The sequence below is a fragment of the Cydia strobilella genome, chromosome 11, assembly GCF_947568885.1.
Source record: "Cydia strobilella chromosome 11, ilCydStro3.1, whole genome shotgun sequence".
NCBI classification, from domain to species: Eukaryota; Metazoa; Arthropoda; class Insecta; order Lepidoptera; family Tortricidae; genus Cydia; species Cydia strobilella.
Window position 1 is genome coordinate 483424 of NC_086051.1, and position 24690 is coordinate 508113.

Consider the following 24690-nt stretch of genomic DNA (forward strand, 5'->3'; position numbering starts at 1 on the left):
CGAACCTATGGGGGCTATCACCATCAGCCCCGATGACGTAAGTTGTGCCATTCGTACGACCCAGAACTGGAAAAGTCCTGGACCGGACGGATTGCACAACTTCTGGCTAAAATGGTTTCGATGCTCGCACGCACGGTTGGCAACGCAGTTCCAACAAGCCCTAGAGTTCGGTTCCCTCCCACCTTCCCTAACAACTGGTGTAACCTTCCTGCTCCACAAGTCCGGTAGTACCACGGAAGCAAAGAACTACAGACCCATCACGTGCTTGCCTACACTTTACAAGCTCCTTACATCCATTTTGAGAGCAAAAATTAACGCGCACATTGTCGCTAACAACATTTTGGCCTCCGCTCAAAATGGATGTAGGGTTGGGTCCCGTGGTACTAAAGAGCTCCTCCTCATAGACATGACCATATGCCAGCAAGTTCGGCGGAACAGGGGGGCCCTCTCGGCCGCCTGGATTGACTATAAGAAGGCCTATGATTCGGTGCCTCACTCATGGCTGAGAAGGGTATTGGAGCTGTATAAACTTGATCCAGCTTTAATATCCTTCCTAAGTGCGTGTATGAGGCAGTGGATCACAGTCCTTCGTCAACCAGGAGGTGGAGATGACCGCCCTGGCCCGCAGGACTTTGTAAGGATCGAGCGAGGAATATTTCAGGGTGACAGTCTGAGTCCCCTGTGGTTCTGCCTAGCTCTGAATCCCCTCAGCACCCTGCTGAAGGATTCAGGGTTAGGTTGCCAGCTTCGGAGAGAGGGTGAAGTCATTTCTCACCTTCTGTACATGGATGACCTCAAGCTATTTGCGCCAAATAACCAAGACTTGATGGTGCTATTAAAAACCACAGAAGTTTTCAGTACCGCCATCAGAATGGAGTTTGGTGTCGATAAGTGTGCGGTTATGCATGTACAGCTGGGGGAGGTTGTAAATTCAACAAATTTACAACTTTCTGAGACAATGTCTTTCAGATCTATCTCTGAATCAGAAACCTATAAATACCTTGGTATGTCACAGTCGTTGGGTATTGAGGGCGAGGGTATTAGACGGTCGGTGAAGGAGCGCTTTTTCAGTCGGCTCACAAAAGTCCTTAACAGTCTTTTGTCAGGAGGCAATAAAGTGCGCGCCTTCAACGCCTGGGTAATGCCCATACTCATATACTCCTTTGGCATACTAAGGTGGACTCAGACCGAGCTGGACGCCCTGGATCGGAGGGTCCGTCTACTACTCACCACACACCGTATGCTACACCCACGCTCGTCAGTTATGAGATTGTACATCTCACGGAAGTGTGGAGGTCGAGGCTTCCTTAACGCCAAAGATCTCCACAACCGCGAGGTGTGCAATCTCAGGAATTATTTCCTTAACAACGAGTGTGGGATGCATCGTGATGTGGTGGCAGTGGACAGGCACTTCACGCCGCTCTCCTTGGCAAACGAGAACTGGCACAAACCTGTGGTACAAAGTGCTGCGGGCCGCAAGGCGGTATGGGAGAGTAAGGTGCTACACGGGCGGTTCTACAAGGCCCTCATGGGACCCGATGTAGACCTGCTCGCGTCGGTTAACTGGTTACGATTCGGGGACCTCTTCGGAGAAACCGAGGGTTTTGCCTGTGCAATTGCGGACGAAGTTATGATGACGAACAACTATCGGAAATATATCCTGAAGGACGGTACGGTCGACATTTGTCGGGCATGCCGCCGTCCCGGAGAGTCACTCAGGCATATCATTTCCGGTTGTTCTCATCTTGCTAACGGCGAGTACTTGCACAGACATAATCTCGTAGCCAGGATTATTCACCAGCAGCTTGCTCTTCTATACGGCCTTGTGGACTGCGAAGTACCGTACTACAAGTATTTACCTGTGCCAGTTCTCGAGAATGGTCGTGCCACGCTCTATTGGGATCGATCTATTATCACTGACAGGACTATTGTAGCCAATAAGCCTGACATTGTGATAATAGATCGATCGCAGCGCCGGGCCGTGCTCGTCGACATCACCATCCCCCATGATGAGAATCTCGTGAAAGCCGAGAAGGACAAGTCCAGTAAGTACCTAGACTTGGCTCACGAGATAACCGCCATGTGGGATGTTGATTCGACGATCATTGTCCCGATAGTCGTTTCAGCGAACGGTCTCATAGCGAAGAGTCTCGACCAACACCTTGAGAGACTCTCGCTAGGTGGTTGGATCAAGGGTCAGATGCAGAAGGCGGTGATCTTGGACACGGCGCGGATAGTCCGCCGGTTCCTCTCTCTGCGGCCCTGACCACCGGCAGCTTGGGCCCTGCCCCGCTGCTGGCGGCACCCTAGGTTAGGTTTTTTATAATTTGTTTATATGTATTTTGTATTGTTTTGTAAGTGTTTTTATATTTTACTTTTATATGCATATTATAAAAAACCTAACATAAGAAAAATAATAAATAAAGAGAATAATAATAATAATAAAAGACGTTTATTCAAGAAGTTGTAACATAGGTACATAATAAAAGTACACGATAATGCTTACAAACTAATTGAAAGGGAAGGTGGCTCAGCTGATGTGTGATGTGTGATGATTTGATGTACATATATTTATAAATCAAATTTGTATAAAGAAAAGTACCTCCTGTATGTAATTGCATGAATTTTATAGTAATTTAAATGGTATTTTTTCTTATTTACTCATAATGCATGTTAATTATAAGATGTAATGTTTTGAAAAGATGTGTCCTGTCGAGTTTGTTGCCGGTCCTATATTGGGATACCCTCCGATTGAGGTGGGATTTAAATCTTCTCGAGGCAGAGGTGTAGGGTTAGAGCCAGTGTAGCTTTATTTGAAGTTTATAAGCGCATTGTAAGGCCTTCCTGAATGATTTCGATTTGTCATACTTTAGATCCATCAATTTAAAAGGATTTCTGATTCTGATTTCTAACACTATTTTTTTCTAAAAACACAGGCTAAATATGACTCTTAGCTTCTAGGACAGAATAAGAATTAAAATAGAGTATTATTTTGTCATTTTTAACCTGTTGTCTACCCAGAATGGATATCTTCGGCCAATCGTTTATTGCCCTTGTCTCCCGCTCCCCATCTGCGTGGGTCAGCCCAGATTTGTTACGACCGATTTTTGTTTGCACCCGAGAAAACTCCCATGTGAAAAGCAGCTTTATTTTTATTTACAAAAACTGCTTTTCGACTGGAGTTAAAATGGCCAGAGATCTCCGTCCGTAACAAATACGGGGCACAAAATAGAGGACGGAGATCTCTGGCCGGGGTAGATAGAGGGGTGCTTTTTTTTAACAGCTTGGTAGACGACAGGTTAATTCATGGAGCAAACCTCATACATAGGAAATTGGTCTTACCCAGAAACTCAAAGTTTCTTCTCCGAGCCAGAAGTGCAGATTTGAGCAGAAAGTGACAGCAGAGTCTGGACACGAGCCCCATCGACAGTAATATTAGTGTAGCTAGTAAAACTCCACACTGGAAACATTTTAACGTACTCAAGTTTAATAGAAAACACATGTAGGCAATATGTGTAATATTCGTTAATAATGTAATCATAAGATAACTAGCTGATAGCAAAAACTATCAATAGATCTTATTGCTAGGCACGTATTTTACAGTACCTAACTAATAAAAAATAGAGGGAAGGAAATAATTAATTGTTCTTACTTTTTGAAAACAAAACGGCATCGCCAGGATTCCAACGCCTATAATACTATTAGCCAGCGTGATCGACTGGCCTGTCGTACCCATGGTAGTAGTCCTATTTTCTTTTCTTTTATTTAGAATTGAATAAAACGCCTACGAAACTAAAATACGACCACATCACAATAATGTTTTGACATGATATGAATAAGGTTTTGACATTTGTAAAAAAAACTTCTAGTAATAGACAAAGCAAAGTCAAATGCTACCAGAAAACAAAATGTTCCCTATGGTCTATGGTCCGTCATACGGGACCCTGTGGGGACCCAATAATATAGTTGGTCAAGCAAATCTTGTCAGTAAATAAGAACAAAAAAAACTACTAGTGTAAGACAAAGATAGTATGATTCTCTCTGTCTCATTTCAAACATAGACAGAGAGAATCTTATATATTATACTACTCTTTGCACTAGTTCTAGCGTAGTATCTACTTAGTAATCTGTGGTGCTAGCACCCAAAAGAAAAGGATGATTATAGTTTTTTGTTCTTATTTACTGACAATTTGGTTTGACCAACTGTAAAAGCCATTTAGCTCTAGTAATTATTTTTCTTCCTAAAACATTTCTCCACACATAAAATTCTAAAAATGGTTTATTTGCACAAAACTGATAAAATTTTAGTTCAGTTCAGTTTTTGGTTCTTATGGCATCTGTCCATTGGGACAATTTTGCCAGATAAAATTTTCAATGTTACTAAAATGTTAATGACATTGAAAGTCAGTCATAAACAGTTTGGCCAATGTTGCCAGATCGTACCTTTTGGTTCGATTTTACGTACTTTTTGAACAGCATGCGTACTTAAAACGTACCCCGCCCAAAACCGTACTAAAGTCGTACTTTTTGGCCAAACCGTATATTTTAGTACGATTTTACGTACTTTTCGTATGAGCGGTTCAAAAATATGCTAAAATGGGGTAGAAATAATAGTGACAGACCAAAAATGTACGATTTATAAATTTGCGTAATTATTTGTGACTTTTTTGTTTTGGTATTTTTTTACCTTACTATTTTGCGAAGTTTTCGTGGATTATCAGTAAAAAAATCAACCGTTTCTAAAACACTTCTGCTGTTTATATTGTTTTTTGGAACAAAAAATGAAATTGTACTTTTTTTGGTAAAATCGTACCTATTTCAGATCATTTATCGTATTTTAGTTTTCAGTGCTCTGGCATCACTGAATTTGGCGCGCTGTCAATTTGTGCACACATTTCATAGATAAATTGTTATTACATGAATAAAGGAACAATAGCTTTTGTTTTAAAGGTCACAAATCAGTACAACACATTCTTCTAAATAGTATTGTGTCAGGTCAAATTTTTAACTCACAAAATGCACGACACAGCCTTTTGTTTCGAGACTGTTTCTCCGGATTCGTGGCTTGCAAACGAGCAAACTTGGAAAGAAAACCTTTTAAAACTACCTAACTGGTATCAGGTAATTCTATCTTAATTTATCTTTCTTTAATTTTAAGCGAGAAAAAACTTTTCAACAGAATGACCTTGGGTTAACCTTTTTAGATACCTCTTATAAACTCAAATGCCTCACACAATCTGCCCGACGGGACGCTGGTGCGGTTCCGGGGGATGATACAGGACATGCACAACCCGGAGTTCTACTTTGAGCAGTTTGAAGTGTTTAACTCTGAAACTAATGAGGTTAGGAACAAGTCTGGGAAGTACCGGGATACAGCTAATATTTTGGTAAGTAGTCTTTTTTAATTCAATCAATCAATAATCATTTATTTCGCACAGTCCTTAATTACCTGTATAAGTTTTGCTGAAATGTATGCAATAGATTTAAAGGTTTAGCAGTTAAGAAATAGAATACAATTTTCTTTAAAAATATTGAAATGGTTCATTTTTTCAACATTGCTATCTTAATGAGGATTCTATGGTTTTACCTCAACCTATGACACCATTTTGTTGTTTAAGCATTCTGAATAAATGATAATCTTGCTTTATTACAAAAATAATGGTAGGGCTTTTCAACTTAAAAAAAAGATACGCAACTTTGGGAACAAATAAAATTAATAGGGTCCCGTACCCAAAGGGTAAAAACAGGACCCTATTACTAAGACTCAGTTGTCCATCCCCTCTTCCCTCTTCGAAGAGGGGAAACGAATAACGCAACCGTCGCTTTCGGTTGGAAACCGCCGAATGGAAGCCGTGGCTCCGGGCGCCCTGTACACTCTTGGCGGTCTGTCATGAGTGAGCTACGAGCGGTCGGGTTGAGCTGGAGCGAGGCCAGAAGGGTTGCTGAAGATAGGAAGGAGTGGCGCGAGCTTGTGAAGGCCCTTAGCACCTCTGGGGTGCCATAGGACAACAACAACAGTTGTCCATCTTTCTGTCTGTCCGTCTGGCACCAGGCTGTATCTCATGAACCGTGATATAGCGGCAACAGAAATACATCATCTGTGAAAATTTCAACTGTCTAGCTATCACGGTTCATGAGATACAGCCTGGTGACAGACGGACAGACAGAGACAGACGGACGGACAGACAGACAGACAGCAAAGTCTTAGTAACAGGGTCCCGTTTTTACCCTTGTGGTACAGAACCCTAAAAAAGATTTTATAATTATAATATAACAAAAGTGGCCTAACATTGTATACATGATTCCAATTACAGGAAAATGAGAAAATCAACTATGCAAATAACCTTCTAAGTGGACAACGTCAAACAATGGTTGTAGTCTCCATGCCAGGTCTAAACGAGTGGGCACAGCAGCTCGAAGATAGCCGAAACCACTTAAATCACCTAAAGCAACAACCAAACACTTCGAAACGCCTCACATCTTCAACAAAGCTGAAACGGAGCTATGATGAGGATGAGATAGAGGATGATGCGATGCAAGTAGAACAGGAAGTGACGCATAAAGAGCCTAGGACTAAGGAGGCGGAGAGTGTGGCAGCAAACATGGTGTCTCGGGAACATCTGTTGAACTTCCCGCTGCCTGATGTCGCTTGCCAATCTTGTATAGTTAAGGTGAGATATTATGTAATTCTTAGGATATTATTATTATTTAGCTTTATCCCACATTAGTGGTCCCCAAGGGTATAAGCCTCCTCCATCTGTCTCCACCTCTCTTTGTCGGTGGCAACATCCATCCATTTTTTTCCCGCAGCCTGTACAATATCATCTGCCCATCTTTTTCTTTGCCTTCCCGCTCTTCCCTTTCCACCTGGGCCTGACCATTTTGTTACAAGATTTGTCCACCTTTGATCCTGATATCTACATGACCTGCCCACCTCCACTTTTGTTTCAGACTAAACTGCAGGGCATCTGTTATCTTTGTTGTCTTGCGGATGTCTATATTTCTTGTTTTTTGTATTCTTCTTAAATTTTTAGGATATACCTCTTGCATTTAGTGAAGGGAATTATATATCCATCAAATTTATTGAAATAGAAATAAAATTCGGCAACAGATAAAAATGTTCCCATTTATTGTTATTCTGATTAGTTTTCTGTCTCATTTTTTTTTCTCTCTCATTATGGTATTTTTGTTATAATTTTATTTCTTTGCTAGTGTAAGTAGTAATTATTTTGTTCCTTGTTTTCTGATGTGTTTGTATTGTGTGTAATTGCATCTGCCAAATAAATTATTTATCTATCTATCTATCAAATTTTTTTTTTTTTGCAAATCAAACAATAAGCAATTGCAAGTTGTCAACATATAGTTACATTGTATTGTATTGTATTACATTGTATTGTATTATCTTCCTTTATTCTTTCAACATACTATAATCATTTTGTGAAGAAAACATGCAACTTTAACTCGCATTACAGGTATACACAGAAGACGACCAGCTAAAGCTAAATGAAATGATAGAAGTAGTAGGATTCCTATCCGTAGACCCGGCACTGTCGGGCGAGTTCCAGCCCGAGACGGACCCGCTGGTGGACCCTCGGGGAGAGAGCGAGGCGGAGGCCGTCACGCACAACCCGCCGCCGAGCCTCGTGCCGCGGCTGCACGCTGTTCATGTGAGGAGGTTGGACCATTGTAACCCGCTGGTTGAAGGAGAGTTTGATCAGAGTAAGTTGTCTTGAAAAACTTGAAAGCGCATTATAGTAATGCGAGGTTTAGACTAGCGAGAACTTGCATGCAATTTACGTTACATTGCGGTATCTGATCAAACTTTTGAATGCAGTTTACCGGCAATGTAACGTAAATTCCATGCAAGTTCTTGCTAGTTTAAACCTCGCTATATATTAAGTGTCAGTTTTGTTTATTTGTGTCATGGAACATGGAACTCCCGTTGTTAGCCCACAATGCCTACAAACATAATGATTGATTAACTAATCCAGCTAACCTCCAAATGTTCAGTAAAGGCCCTTAACGGGTCCACTGACTATCAGTCCGCTGGACGATATCGGCCTGTCAGTTAGAACAAAAATTTGACAGTTCCGAACAACTGACAGGCCGATATCGTCCGGCGGACTGATAGTCAGTGGGCCCCTTTACTCAATGTCCATTCCAATTTATAACCACGTCCCTCAGTTTATAAGAAATGAAACCAAATATTATAATTTTGTAAACAAGCTCAAGAGCTACCTTCTAACTGAATGCCCAACAAGAATTTATGAATAATTAGACAAAAAATAATAATAATAATGTACTTAATAAAAATGGAGCATGATTAATGTTATAGTGATATAATAATATAACTACTTACATAGACAATATATGATTTTAATTATTGTAATACTATAAATATTTGATTTTAATTACCTATTCTATTTGTTATTATTGTTTATAGATATATTTTATAAGACTACCTTAGAAATAAATAGATATAAAATGTTGCTACGCCCTAGTAGGGTCCATGATTGTACTCACTTTATTTTAAGAACATCTGTAATACCATGGTTGCAACGAATAAATGAAATGAAATGAAATAAACTAAAAGGGCCAGTATTACATCCCAAAATAGGGTGCAAAAGTTACGTTTTGAGCCAAAATTGACTAAAATTCTACTAGCGGCCACTTGACCTCATTCTGTTTAAGGTGTTTTATTAAGGATTGATCAAAATTGTTCTTTTCTAAATTATAAGGTTTACTATGTTTTCAGACACAGTATTAAAGGAAGCAAATACAGCACGAGAGCATTTACTCAAGGCCCTGACAGAGCTACTGTTAGGGGACAAACTTGCCGCTGAATACCTCATATGTCACCTCATAGCTTGCATGTAAGTTACAATCTATTTTATTATGTAAAATTAATAGAATAAACGCTATTACATTCTATAGTGTGTAAGCGTCAGGCGGGTCACGGTCAGGTACCCTACCGACTACGAGAGTAATTTGATTCTATCTATCTATAACCCTATGGATGGTATAGAAAGGATGCCAATCTCTTATGGCAGAATTGTTGCAAAAGTGACCGCTTTCAGCTTTAAATAATAGTTCCTAATCTCTCCGGTGGCGCTAGTTAGGCTCTGGGACATGAGTATAACATGAACCAACAAATAACCCGACTAAATTACGTAGGTTGTTTTTGGTAGTATTTCGGTGTATGGTGGCGCCGCCTAATTACTGTTTTTTGATGGACACTTTTACATACATAGAGATTTGGCTCCTTTATATAGTCTCCATGTATAGCCCTTTTATTCTGAATTAGAGTATGTCTCGTAGCTCAGTGTGCCGCTTGGCAAAGGTTTCCTCTAGCTCTTTCCATTGAGGTCTGTCGTGGGCCACTCTTCTCCAGTTCGGGCCCGCTGTGAGTTTGAGTTCATCCTCCCATCTTGTTCGAGGTCTCTGGCCCCGTGTACAACCTCTTGGATACCAATCCGTTACTATTTTGCTTCATTTTTCCAGCCTGTCTCTCAACATGCTGCCAGTAATTTGATTAGCCTCACTTTTCATAGAATACGTTTATACGTATTGTAGTGGTATGTACTTGTAGTGGTAATTTAGCTGTATTTATAAAAGTTTGAGTTATACCAGGGACCGGACAACCCTTTCCGCGATAAAACCCTTTCAATGGGCGTCCCTTAAACACGGCTAACACATTGAAAGACTTTCCCTTTTGGTCTGCAAGCCCATTCATACCCCTACCTTTGACTAACCCTTATCGAAAAGCTAACCAAAAATAAGGCTAGCCCTTAATAAGGGTTACCCTTATTTTTAAGCGCTTTTTATAAAGGTTTCCCTTTGCGTGAAAGAGACAGGATTAGTATATAGTGTATGAAAAGGAAAGAAAATACGTGCCTAGTCAAAGAACGCCGCCGTCGCCGCCGACGATCGCTCGGATTCGAAGTAATGTGTGCTTTATGAACAAGGTAGACGACTTAAATTAGCACGCTTATATGCTAAAAGGGAAGCCCTTTATAAGGCTAACCCTTATAAGCAATATGCAAGGTGTTGGTGAGCGGATGATAAGGGTTTTGTAAGGGTATTTGGGCTACCGATTACACACCGTGTGTACACAAATATATGGGTTTTTAAAAGCAAAATGAAGGGTTTCGTCTGGCAAAGGGTATGGTGAGTTAAGCCTTATGCAATACCCTTATAAAACCCCGATAAGGGATAGCGGGCCGGTCCCTGTTATACAAGTTTCAGATTGAGCATATACCTCACATAAAAGTTGTTTTTAAAATAAGCATTGTTTTCTTTATCATCATATTCCAAGTCCCGGCGTTTTACCACGGCTCACTAGCGGAACCTGTGGGTGTTCGTCAGCCCAATCACAAGAATTGGATTGGTTACTAGTTAACACTGCCAACTGCCATCCGATCTGACCTTCCTACTCAAATAAGGGCTTATTGGGATGTATCCGATTTCTTTTGTTTTCATTCACCATAAATCGACTGATCGATTTCATTCACGATAAGTATCAAATTAATTATATTTCGCATATTAAGTTCCGAAACGCGCACCATTGATGTTTACCCGATTACGGGAAGGGTTATGTTTTTTTTTAAGTGTCTGTGTATGTATGTTTATGGCGTTTTATTCCACTGTAGCGACAAATTTACTCAGTCAATTTTGGAGTTAATTGATTCGTTTTTATGATGCGACTGATATCTAACTACATTTTTAACCAACTGTAAATAAGAATGTTTTTTTTTAGGAAAAACGTTTCATTTCTTGTTATTTTATTCTAAATATTTTTCCCCAGCTACCTCCGCCAAGAGACCCTGACCCTCGGTTCCTTCTGCCTGAACATCTCGAACTTGCCAATCCGCAAGTACCCGCACTACGCGAAACAGCTATATGACATCATCAAGCAGTTCGTTACCAAGAGTTATTACTTGCCGCTCACTGTTGATAATATGAATACTATGGCACTGCTGCCCAAGTGAGTATTAATATAATATTTTATATATTTGTAAGGAGATAAAAAAAAATGCTACTGACTAGAAAAAAAAACTAATATATTATGACTAATGAGAAGATTTTACGCATGGAGACTGTATAAAGGAGCCAAATCTCTATGTATGAAAAGTGTCCATCAAAAAACAGTAATTAGGCGGCGCCACCATACACCGAAATACTACCAAAAACAACCTACGTAATTTGGTCGGGTTATTTGTTGCCTTATATGGTTCATGTTATACTCATGTCCCAGAGCCTAACTAGCGCCACCGGAGAGATTAGGAACTATTATTTAAAGCTTAACGCGGTCACTTTTACAACAATTCTGCCATAAGAGATTGCGATCCTTTCTATACCATTCATAATTTTACGTTTAGTGAAAAAGGTAATGAGGATGAATGCACAAAGCTTAACACATATCGTGGTTTGAAAAAAAAAATACATACCATTAGTTATATGTACCCGGATCCATAGACAATATAGACATCCACAAATAGCAGATTTTCTTTTCTGACAGTTTGAATCGAACCATTTATAATTTCTAGTTTAGGCATAGAATAATATTATTTATTCTATGCAACTACTATTGTACTCCCGTACAGAAAGGAAACTTCCTACAAAACCGAAGTTTGGCAGCGGTTCAGGTTGGAACCATGCTGTCCCTTTCTAATATATGGCACTATCCCTTTCGGCTATTTAGGGTTGTCAAAATTCAAATCATTATCTTATCTGTGTCGTGCACGTAAAGGGGCGTCAAGTTGTGTCAACCCTAATAATTGCTCGGAGCAATTCTGAGCCGAACGGAGCCGAGTTTGCCCGAAGCGAGTTTTGCACCCCTGGTCTAGATTATTAAGCGAAGTTCAAAACTATTTTGGAAGATTCTTTGGAATTTCCATTATGAGAAATGAGATATTTTGAACCCCTTTTTGCTAACTAAATTGTTTAGCCAGACTATGTCTATGTTTAAATATATTAATAACGGGTCACTCACGTATTTTTAGTCGAAAACGCTCGACATGTTTCACTCCGTACCGAGGAGCGCCATCGGGAGATTGCGTCGACGGTGACGGACCGGCGCAGACTGCGGGCCGCAGCCCTCCTCGGTCCGGACTGAAACATGTCGAGCGTTTTCGACTTAAAATACGTGAGTGACCCGTTATTAATATATTTAAATGTATTTTTTATTACATTTAACTTTTTTTTTTCAGAAAAGACTACGAGTGCAACCGTCTAACCAGTGGGATCCTCCAGCTGAGCAAGCACACGCACCTGGTCCTGGACGAGACCCGCCTGCAGCAGGGCCGCCTCGGGCCCGCCGGCGTGCACAATATAGCCGCTTTGGGGAATTTGATCAAGACTCAGAAACTCAAATACGACTTCAAGTATTACCAGATGGACTTTGATTCCGATGTGTCGGTATTGATACTTTCGGAGGGAAAGTCACTTTTACCGGTACGTTTCATTTCTCCAAGTCTCAGCAAAGTCAGCATTGTTCAGAGCAGGGATGTTGCGAATATTCGCATCCGCATCCGCAACCGCGGAACTTCCGCATTATTTTCAACATCCGCATCCGCATAAAATCGATGCGGAGCCTAATGCGGATGCGGATGTGGAACGGGTAGGTACAGGAACGTCTTACCGGCGGCGTAAGTGCTAGGTAATTTCGTCATTAGCCGATAGGAATCTCGTTTCGTTTTTCTGATTCGTCGATCGAGCACTTTAGCCTATGACGGACAGCGAAAAAAAGTCAAAAGTTTGATTTATTTGGACTTTAGTATAGTAATGCGATTGCGGGGCACCTATATTCTTGTTCAAATACTGTCTCGTTTTTTTTTTATAAATAAAAATTACTAAAGCGTAATATTTAACGTTTTTTATGTGCCTAATCTCGACAACCGCATCCACATCCGCGGATGTGAGCCTTTAAAAATCCGCATCCGTTCAGACAATGGGGCTTATCTCCGAAGTAAGGACTAATTTATTTATTTATTTATTTTGTTACAGAGTGACTACCATGTACCTCTCCGCCCCGAGGAATCCTCACTAGAAATATTCGATGCCATCGTAGAAGCCGCCACCTACTACCTCAAGGAGGAGATCATGAACCTCATCCGGGCGTACCTAACCAACCTCAAACTCGTCAAGTACACCGTCACAGAAGATTTAAAGGTAATATGAGGTTATAATTAGAGATGCCACGAATATTCGGCAGCTATTCGGTATTCGGCCTATTCTGCCACTTTGCCGATATATCGGTATTCGGCCGAATACCGAATATCTGTTGACTAACCTACGTAAAAAGAAAAATTACACAATAAAAATAACCAAAACCTAGGTATTAATTAATATTTAAAATGTATTCTTGGAAAGTTGTTAAATACGAAGACCCTTTTTTGAGCATTTGTTTTTTTTTTATCATGGGTCTGATTTGGTTGACTCTAACTACATTCAAAACAGTTTTCATAATAATTGTGACTTAAAAATGTTCGGATGTCATGCCGAATATTCGGCGCTTCGGCTTCAAATATTCGGTACTCGGCCAAAACCACTATTAGGGGCATTTCTAGTTATAATAATATACATACTGTATGGCTCAAAGTGAACTTCATCCGCAGTAACTTTTTTTTTATTAGCCTACTTTGGTGTTCCACTGCTGCGCAAAGGTCTCTAGTTTTCTCCACTCGACCCTGTCATCGGCATTTTCCCACCATTTGGGGTAGAATGCGTCCAAGTCGTCCCGCCATCTCTTATTTATTTTATTAAATAAATTAAAACTTGTTTCAGTTTGTAGAAGACGATTTCATCGAAATGCGCCGCAACTCAACGACCGACGCTCCCGTCACCGCCGACGACCTGCACAGGCTGCTCGTGTTAGCTCGGCTAGTCGGTCTGTCCCGCGGACACGACACGCTCAGCAACGAGTGCTGGGACACCGCCAAGGCCATGGAGGCAGAGCTTCAGCACCGGCTGAAGAATAGAGTGCCTTCAACCATATGAAGAAAAAAAAAACTGTTCAAATCAATGAAAAAAAAGATTGCTTTTGTTTACAGAAGTTCGCTGTGCGTAATTTATTTATCGCATTTTTCAGCATGAACTAGTGATTTATTACATACACGTTTTTATATAATTTTTTAATGTTATTTTTCTTAACCTAAACCTCAACAATGTGAAAAAAAGTTTCAATTTTGGCTCTGTAGATATGTATTTCTATAACGCCAACGATGCTTCAGTTCACTCAGTTGATGCTGAAGATAATGTACAGTCGCCAACAGATATATCAGAGCGGCCGAGGTGCTCTACAATATCTGAACAAGCACTGTAGCGCCTTGACATAGATATTTGTGAGCACCTTGGCCACTCCGATATATCTGTATCTGATGGCGACTGTAACTAGTGTTTTATTTATAATGGAAACTGCAGACTTGTTATATTAGGTAGTTTATTTCAGGAAGCCATCTTCAGAATGCTTACAAGATTCTCAATACAAATCTAATCATAGACACATATAAAACTATAAAACCATAGACAATACGGCCAGTATGAATCATGCCCCTTTTTAATAAAAATAAAACGCCTCATATTGACGTTGACGTAACAGGTGACATCTGACATGACTGGTCATACTGTAACAGAAATTTTACAAGTTATTTTTAATCGAAACAACCCTTATAATTAATACATCTGTGAATAAATGTTAACACAAGTTATGTTAAATATGAGATCAGTGGAAAAGTACTAAGTGTAAATCATACCATTGTTATTGGACAGCAAATCAGTGTTATATGATGTACAAACTATTATTATTGTAATTCCTATTAAAGTTATAAATAGTATATCATTAAAGTTATAAATCTAACCGTTTTGGTTTTATTATTTGCCTTCCTGTTCTAGTAGTATAGTTACCAGTAGGCACTCTACGTAAAACAGTGTTAGTTACAGGAATATTAGGAGTTGAACTATCGGCACAATTTGGTGTTGAAGATAGAAACGACTGTTGATTATTTGAACTATTGGCTAGATTGGGTGTTGAACATAGTAAAGAGTGTTGATTTTCGTTAGGATCAAAAGCATAAGACTCATGGTTATCATTATTCTCAATCTCTTCATTATTAGTGTCACTTATACACTCACTGCCAGAGTCAAAAGGATAAGAATAATAGTTATGATTATTCTCAACATCTTTAGTATTAGTGTCACTTATACACTCACTGTTCTGGGGACAATAAATATGTTGCTGATTGCGTCTATATAAAACATTATCACTATCTTTTATGACATATGAACGAGGATAATTAGCCTTAGATACTATTCTACCTTTATGCCAGTTCTTGTCAGTAGGTTTCTTTTTGAAATAGACAAAATCATTAGGATTCAAAGGGACAGACATCCTAGCATGTTGATTATAGTGAAATCTAGTTTTATCTAAATTTACCTTCTTATATTCCAAATGTTCCTTAAAGTTTACAACTTTGGGCTTTAAAATAATGGCTTTAACTGGTAATTTAGTTCTTAGTTGTCGTGACATAAGTAATTGAGCAGGAGAACTAAGATTTCCTCTCGGGGAATTCCTATATTGTAACAGACCAATATAAGGATCCGTTCCTGACTCCTCACATTTTCTGAATATATTTTTGACAATCCTAACACTAACCTCAGCGAGACCATTAGATCTTGACAAGTATGGACTTGAAGTAATATGTTCAAATTCCCAATTGATTGAAAAAGCTTTGAAAGCTTGAGAATTGAATGGTGGACCATTATCAGAAAGAAGTTGTAATGGAACACCATGACGAGCAAAAATAGACTTTAAGTTAGCAATAACAGCATTACTATCACTGCTTTTCTGTAAATGAGCAACTTCAATGTAATTGGAATAAAAATCCACAACAAGTAAGTATTTTTTGGACTTATAGTCAAACAAATCTGTAGCTACCTTTTCCCAAGGATATATAGGTTGTTCATGCGACATCATTGGATCTTTGGGCTTATTATTCATGAACATCAGGCAATATTCACATTGTTTTATTTTGGACTCTATATCACTATTGATGTTGGGCCAGTAGACTGTACCTCTAGCCTGACCTTTGGTTTTCTCAATACCTAAATGACCTTCATGTAAAATAGAGAGCATTTCAGATCTCAAAGGCATAGGAATGACAACACTTTGACCTTTAAAAACTAAGTTATTAATGACATGAATTTCATCTCTTATGTTCCAATATGGAGAAACAATAGGATCAATTTCCTTTTTAGAATTAGGCCATCCATTCTTGAAATAAAGTTTCAGTTTTTGTAAAGATTCATCTTTATTAGTGTGTTCAAGAATTCTATTTAACTTGTCTTTTGTAATAGCTAAATGCGAAGTTAATAAATTGACATGAATTTCTACATCTTTTTCTAAATCATTGAAATTGAATTCACAATTAGACTCATTTTGTATAGGAGCACGAGATAAGGTATCAGAAATATACATCTGTGATCCTTTAGTATAAGATACTACTAAATGATATGCTTGTAAGGCAATCATCATGCGTTGTAGTCTAGCAGGAACCTCGGCTAATGGTTTTTTGAATAAGGTCACCAGCGGTTGGTGATCAGTTTCGACATGAACAATGTTACCATATAAATATTGGTGGAATTTCTTAGCACCAAATAGGATAGCAAAAAGCTCTTTTTCTATTTGTGCATAGTTTTCTTGAGACTTGGTAAGGGATTTAGACGCATAAGCTATTGGATTTTTTCCATGAAAAATCACAGCACCGACGGCAGACTTTGAAGCGTCAACTGACATCCTTATCGGCTTCTTTAAATCAAAATGGGTAAGGACTGGTGCTTTACAAATTAATGACTTTAGCTTAACAAATTGTTTTTCATGAGATTCTGACCATTGCCAAAGATTTTCTTTCTTTATCAAATCTCTAAGAATGCTAGTTTCCTCAGCCAAATTCTGAATGTATTGACCTAAATAATTCACCATTCCTAGGAATCTTTGCAGTTCCTTGACATTTGTTGGACTAGGCATTTCAGTAATTGCTCTTATTTTTGACTTATCAGGAGAAATGCCATCTTTGTTAAACATATGACCTACATAATACACTTCAGACATATTAAATTGACATTTTGACCTATTAAACTTGATGTTAACTTCCTGTGCTCTTTTGAAAAGATTGGCTAATCGTTCGTCATGTTCAGCTTGCGTTTTGCCAAACACTAATAAATCATCTATAAATATCTGAACACCAGGTAAGTCACCAAATAATTGAACCATAGTTCTGTGAAAGATTTCTGAACTTGAATTAATTCCGAAAGGCAAACGAAGGAATTTATACCTGCCAAATGGGGTATTAAATGTACATAGATCGCTACTTTCCTCGTCTAAAGGTATTGTCCAGAATCCTGAGCTCGCATCTAATTTGCTGAAAACTGTTGCTCCAGCTATATTTGATCGAAGATCGTTAAATGTAGGAAACGTATAGTGAGGCCTTTTTATAGCTTCATTCAAGCTTCGTGGATCTAAACAGACTCGAAGGGTACCATTTGCTTTTTCGACTAGGACAATAGAGTTGACCCAATCAGTAGGCTTTTCAATTTTTTCAATGACATTTAATTTTTCCATTTTATTTAATTCTTCTTTTAGACGCGTTTGTAAAGCAAAAGGTATTCTTCTAGTGGCACTAATCTTAGGTTTAATACTGGGATCCACATCTAAATGAGCTTTTACGGGTAGACAACCTAGACCTTCAAATAAGTTGGCATATTTGTCAACGATATTGGGTACTGACCTTAATTTTGAAGATTTTAGACATGACTTTTTAGGATTTTGACTGACCTTTTGTTCTTCAATGTTTAATACCCTTTTAACTATCCCAAATTCATCAATGGTTTGTTGTCCAATAATAGTTCGACTTACAATATCTGCTACCACAAAATAGACCGTTGCTGTTTCATTGTTGGAAAATGTGCATTTTAAGTAGCATCCTCCAACAATGGGTATTTTGTTACCTGTGTAAGAATAAAGTTTATGATTAGCACTGACAATAGGTACATTTTTATCCGTGTCTTCTAATACAAATCTGGATATAACATTAATTTCCGCACCTGTATCTATCTTACATGGCAAAGTTTTATTATTCACTTTTAATTTCATTGTCCATTTACTTTTATAGGAAGGATTATCAATGCTTGCTATGATATATATATCATTATCCCTGCGGATGCTTACCATGTCGACATTCTTTTTGAAGTAGCAGCACTTTTCGTAGTGGTTCTTTCGCTTGCAAATTCTGCACGTGACTCCTTTAGCTGGACACCTAAACCGATGTATTTGCCCACAACGTGTGCATGTGCCCGTACGCGTGTTGCTAGAATTCCTATCTTGACGATGGTAGTTGGTGCTGGGACTTTTGTCTTGACGGTGGTAGTTGTTGTTGCGTGACATTCCTTGAGATTGTGACCTGCTTCTCCCTGTTGTGCTTGATCGACGATGCTGACGGTACGAATTCGAAACTGCATCGACAGTTTGATTATCATTGTTGCTTTGTATTTTAGCAGACCTTTCATGAGATAATTTCATGCTTTTCGCAATTTTGAGGCATTTATCAATAGTTAAGTTGTCTTCTTGTAAAAGTCGTTGCTTAACTTTTTTATCGGATATTCCGATGACAAATTTATCTTTTATTAGACTTTCTTTTAATGTGCTAAATTCGCAGGAGTTGCTTAGGTTGGTTATCGCCGTAACATACTCTTCAAATTCCTCTTCGGAATTTTGTTGTCGCGAAAAGAAATTATACCTTTCAACGGAAAAGTTTTTTAATGGGTTAAATTTAGCATCAAATTTATCAATTACTTCTTTGAGAGTGGCAGTCTTTCTATCTACTGAGAAAGAATTAAATATTGTCAAACCTTGATCTCCTAGTAAATTAAGGAATATGGCCACCTTTCTCGTCTCTGGGAAGTCGTCTAACTTGTTGGCTTCAGTATAAATTTCAAATTTTTGCTTCCAGATCTTCCATCTTTCTGGAACTTGACTGTCAATTTTTAGCGGTTTTATGGACCCAATAATGGAAACTTCTTTTTCGTGGCGTTCTTCGTCTTCAGACTTATCACCATCTTCTGACACCATGTTTTATTTATAATGGAAACTGCAGACTTGTTATATTAGGTAGTTTATTTCAGGAAGCCATCTTCAGAATGCTTACAAGATTCTCAATACAAATCTAATCATAGACACATATAAAACTATAAAACCATAGACAATACGGCCAGTATGAATCAACTAGCTGGTCAAGCAAATCTTGTCAGTAAATAAGAACTAAAAGAAACTACACTCATCCCCTTCTTCTGGGCGCTAGCACCAGTGCAAGACAAAGACAGTATGACTCCGTCTACGCCCGAAATGAGACAGTCCCTTGACAAACTATACATTGATTTATTTATACAGTCTGGCAAAAAAGAGTAGTAATTAAAAAGTGGCAACACTAGTGTCATCCCGTTTTTCTTAGATTGATTTGAAAGGACACTAGTGTTGCCACTTTTTAATTTATACCCTTTTTTGCCAGACTGTTCACTGGAAAAACTTTATTATTTTATAAAAATGCCAAACTGGAGAAATTATGTCCTGTGCATATAATACGCGCCTTAACGTATGCAAGCTGTTTGCGCCGTGGGCGAGAACTACTTTTTTACCCTAGCAACTAACTACAAACTTGTCAATGTCACAGTGACGTGTAAGATTTTATTTTACGAGCGATTATTGATTAGACTAATGAAGTGTATTGAATACACTGTATTTTAACTTAAAACGAGAGTATAACAGTCTGATAATACAATGTCCTCTAAAAACAAATCTTCTGACAGTGCCAACAAGGGGAAAGTAACAGAATCTGTTTGGAGAAAAGTGCTCGAAGCGAACGCAGAATGGCCCGATAAGGTTAGAATTCGGTCACGGGATTTGTACATTTTGTGACAAAAAGAAGCTATAAGTATGTTCTATAATGTGTATTAAATGTTTTAGGAGGAGTTCCTGGACGTTATTTACTGGATGCGACAAGCCATTGGCATAATTTTGGGGCTGTGTTGGGGGTTGCTTCCCTTGAAAGGATTCCTGGGATTATTGCTGTAAGTAATTGTTCTGCCAAATTCATTAGCGTGTATTTAATTGGTTTGACTATATCCTATTAATTAACTCTATAACTTATGCAAGGTGCTGTAAGAAAAGTGAGATAATTTGTATTTGTTTAGTTAGAACATACAGTCAGCAGTCAGCAGCAGATGTTGCTGAGTGGGCGAGGTGTTCAAAATGATCTTGACGCGGCTTTATTGTTAAAAGAATAAGTGTGTCAAGGTAATTTTGAAATTAGCAACACTTAGCAACTTCTGCTGCTTACTGTACAAACATTGATATTGTTACTCAACCTCATATCTGCAACAATCATTTGATGGAAATGTTGCTTTTCTTTCATTCGGAATACGGGTGTTTTTGTCATCAAATGAGTGTTGCAGATATGAGGTTGAGTAAGTATAGCAGCGATATGTTTTCAGTTTAAGGTGGCTTTAAATACCTTATATTTTTGTACTTATCTTTTCAGATTTGTGTTAGTGAATGCTGCAGTAATATATTTTTATGCGAGCAATTTCCAAAACATAGATGAAGAGGAGTATGGTGGTTTGTGGGAAATCACCAAGGAAGGATTCATGACGTCATTTGCTGGGTTTTTGGTGAGATTATAATTATGATATAACTTTTTTTGTAATAGTTTTCTACACAATAGACAACTACCGTGTTTTATAGACATTATAGAAAATTCACTAGCATATCATATACTTGCCATTTGGAAGATGTTGCAAACGCAACTTTTTATATTTATATAAATTAATATTCCTCCCGCTGACGCTTCGGCTGTGGAATGAGCTCCCTGCCGAGGTTTTCCCGAGGGGCTAACAGTAGGGGGTTCTTCAAAAAACGAGTGTACAGGTTTTTAAAGGGTCGGCAACGCGCATGTAATATCTCTGGTGTTGCAGGCGTCTATAGGCTACGGTGACTGCTTACCATCAGGCGGGCCGTATGCTTGTTTGCCACCGTCGTGGTATAAAAATAAAAAAAGTAGCTAAACGCAGCCGTCGGGCTCGGTTAGTATGCGGAGGTTTTTTTAAAGCACCAATAGGAGCGCTCCACATCATTTGTATCGCGGCCAATTGGAGGCACCTAAATTCTACTTTTTTACTGTTCAATTTCGCTTAATCACTCTCTCATCAGCCTCCATACGATAACCACCACTTCTACACTTTTTAACCGTTTTGTCAACTGTACCTTTATAACCAGTATTGAAGATTATATCAGTTTTATTATTATTATTATTTAATAAGCAGGCAGGCAGTTATGGCAACTGATATGGCCTGTATCCAGTAATCATAAAGATATATATCATGAACGAGTATTAGATGTAGTGTTATGCTTGTCTAATTTATTTTTAAACTGGTTCACATTTTGTGCTGAAACTACGTCTTCCGGGAGTTTGTTCCAAGCCCTTACTACTCGGTTGCTCAGAAAGTGTTTGTAAGGGTTACTGTGAGACCTATGCCTTTCTATCTTTAAGTGATGACCTCTCAGACGATCGCTGTTGTTGCGCTTGAACATCTCTTGAAAATCCTTGAGGTCATAGTGCCCAGATAGTATTTTGTAACTCTCTATTAGGTCTCCGCGTTCTCTGCGGTGCTTTAGGGTAGTAAGTTTCAGTTCCTTTAGTCTCTCCTCATATGGCTTGTTTTTAAGTTGCCTTGGCAGTTTCGTGAAACTCCGTTGGACCTTCTCCAGCATCTCAATGTCCTTGGCAAAGTAAGGACTCCAGACCAGTATGGGTCTGACGTATGTCTTGTATATTTTTAGCATCATATCCGGTGTTAAGGTCTTGAAAGCTTTCCTAATGAGGTAAATCATGCTTCTGGCTTTCTTAACCATTGTAGATATGTGCTCTTCCCACTTTAGATCTTTCGAGATCTTAACACCTAGGTCAGTTTGTGTTTTTACAGCCGTTAGTGGAGCGCCTTCCAAGTTGTAAGTCAGACGGGGGTTCCGATTTCCTATGTGAAGTATTGTACATTTGGCAGTATTCAGATTTATTAACCATTCTTTTGACCAGCTTGCTATTGCATCTAGATCATCTTGTAGTTGGCTGTAATCTACGAGTGGGTTAGCAAATAACTTGGTATCATCCGCAAAAGTACTAATACTGCATTTGAGGCGGCATGGAAGGTCAACCGTGTACAGTATGTAGAGCACCGGGCCCAAAACTGAACCCTGTGGTACTCCACTCTGTATCTCTCTTTGCTGTGACTTGGTCTCACCAAATCTAACTTTAAAGGTTCTATGTTGTAGGAAGGCCCTTATCCATATTAATAGTTTCCCACGGATTCCCAAGTGTTCCAGTTTATGAAGTAGCCTCTCTGTGGGAACTTTGTCGAAGGCCTTTTCATAGTCAAGATAAATAACATCTGTAGGGTCCCTCTTGTTAAAACTTTTAGTCCAGGAAGAGAGGCAAGACAGCAAGTTGGACACTGTAGAGCGATGCGGACAAAACCCATGCTGCTGGTCACCTATCACACTGTGCAGGGCAAGAAAACCTCTTATATGTTTAACCAGAATTTTCTCCATGGCCTTGCATGCTACACTAGTGAGACTTATCGGTCTATAGTTAGACGGTTCAAGCTTGTTTCCCTTCTTGAATATTGGGGTCACGGTTGCTGTTTTCCATTGCTCAGGTAAAATGCCTGTGTCATATGATGTCTGCATTATTCTGGCTAACGGGCCAACCAAGGTGTCACACTTTTGCAGCAGTGTAACAGGAATGTCATCTGGTCCAGGTGCAGAATCTGTTTTCATTTCTTTAATGACCTGTTTTACTTTATCTATTGAAAATTAAAATATTGAAATATTTTACTATTTGAGTCGAGAACTGCACGGCAGCTACAGTAGAGAATCTTCTAATGGCTTCTAATTTTGATAAGGTAATGGTTAAGTAAGGGTTTTTATTGTTTGTTATAAATCATATGATATTTGTTTTCAGGTCACTTGGATAATCATGTACACAGGACTTCATGGAAGCAGTTTATGAGGTTCACATGTGTGAATTACAGACAGACAAACAGAATGCAGTCTAAGTACAAGTATTGTTAGTAGTTTGTAAAGACAATATGTTAAAGAGTGGGAAAGACTTGAGGATGTATTGTAATGTAATGTGCAAATTGCAAAAGCTGTAATTTATGCTATGAACTTGTAAAAACAGTTATCATAAGTTATTAGATACCTCAAATGATATCAACTACTAGGTACTATAATTTCTATAATAAGTGTGTAATAGGGCAATCTGGCTTTTATCTAAAATTTTGTTCCTTACTCTATTTTCTGTGCTTTGTTTGAGAATGATATATGAATTTTGGGCTAGTTCAACTGTAATCCTGTATTAGTTTGCATGTTGAAAGGTATAATAAAGATTGTAATTTATCATTTATTGGGATTTAAATTGATATTATTATTTCTGGTAAATTGCTAAACTAGTGCTATTGAAATAAGCTTTCAAACTGTTTCAGACGGTAATTTAATGGGATCTGGTTAAAGTCCAGTGAAATTTATTATGAAATTTCATTCTGTACTTGTACAGATTAGTGACAAAAAAACCAGGCTTGTGTGTCACTGATATTCTGTAAAGGGGCCCACTGACTATCAATCCGCTGGACGATATCGGCCTGTCAGTTAGAACAAAAATTTGACAGTTCCGAACAACCGACAGGCCGATATCGTCCGGCGGACTGATAGTCAGTGGGCCCCTTAAGTTTCACTTGTGAATGTGGCAGTTTTTAAAAATATTTTTACCTTTGATAAAGTAATAAATAAATGTCGATAATAAAAGGTTTCATGCCAATTTCTATGTTAAGTAATATGGTGCTGCCATGTGGTATTTTCTATAAAAAGGGACCTTATTGTCGATGGCGCTTACGCCATTATTATAGTTGGTCAAACCAAATTGGCAGTAAATAAGAACAAAAAAAACTATACTCATCCTTTTCTTTTGGGTGCTAGTACTAGTGTAAGACAAAGATAGTATGATTATCTCTGTCTATGTTTAAAATAAAATAAAATAAAATCTGTCCTTTGACAAACTATAACGATGCTTCGATATAAATACAATGCCGGGCGACGCTGTGCGACGTAAGCGCCATCGACAATAAGGTCCCTTTTCATAGAAAATGCCCCATATATTGTCACTGCCAAGCCCAGTTGGTGCAAACTTAGCCTAAAGCTTTTAAGCTTTTTAGGGTTCCGTACCCAAAGGGTAAAAACGGGACCCTATTACTAAGACTCCGCTGTCCGTCTGTCACCAGGCTGTATCTCATGAACCGTGATAGCTAGACAGTTGAAACTTTCACAGATGGTTATTTCTGTTGCCGCTATAACAACAAATACTAAAAACAGAATAATATAAATATTTAAATGGGGCTCCCATACGACAAACGTGATTTTTTTTGCTGTTTTTTCCGTAATGGTACGGAACCCTTCGTGCGCGAGTCCGACTCGCACTTGGCCGGTTTTTTAATTTTGATAATATGAAAAAGCTATTCTTTTAAATTGATCCTAACTTAAATAAAGATATTGATTTAAGTTGTTATAGATGAAATACATATTCAATGTAAATA

General features: G+C 38.6%; 3 protein-coding genes across 3 annotated transcripts in view; 2 read left to right on the forward strand and 1 right to left on the reverse strand.

Annotated features, from left to right (window-relative positions):
• The window catches only part of LOC134745310 (putative sodium-coupled neutral amino acid transporter 10), a 30040-nt gene extending 26228 nt beyond the window's left edge, over positions 1-3812 (reverse strand). The window contains exons 1-2 of the mRNA XM_063679304.1: positions 3653-3812; positions 3343-3460 (exon numbers count right to left, since the gene is read on the reverse strand). Of these exons, the coding sequence (XP_063535374.1) occupies positions 3343-3460; positions 3653-3736 (202 nt within the window). The 5' untranslated portion in view covers positions 3737-3812. The remainder of the gene's footprint in view (positions 1-3342; positions 3461-3652) is intronic.
• Positions 3813-4867: 1055 nt separating this feature from the next.
• LOC134745366 (mini-chromosome maintenance complex-binding protein) lies at positions 4868-14130 on the forward strand. Its single transcript, XM_063679396.1, has 9 exons — positions 4868-5121; positions 5205-5387; positions 6315-6671; positions 7473-7719; positions 8756-8873; positions 10805-10984; positions 12210-12453; positions 13006-13170; positions 13786-14130. Exons 1-9 carry the CDS (start codon positions 5017-5019, stop codon positions 13996-13998), a joined length of 1812 nt encoding a protein of 603 aa, XP_063535466.1. The 5' UTR covers positions 4868-5016; the 3' UTR covers positions 13999-14130.
• A 5600-nt stretch (positions 14131-19730) lies between these two features.
• LOC134745221 (GEL complex subunit OPTI) lies at positions 19731-23695 on the forward strand. Its single transcript, XM_063679215.1, has 4 exons — positions 19731-19930; positions 20015-20118; positions 20589-20718; positions 23064-23695. The coding sequence occupies exons 1-4, from the start codon at positions 19829-19831 to the stop codon at positions 23109-23111; spliced, it is 384 nt and encodes a 127-aa protein (XP_063535285.1). The 5' UTR covers positions 19731-19828; the 3' UTR covers positions 23112-23695.
• The last annotated feature ends 995 nt before the right edge of the window (positions 23696-24690 follow it).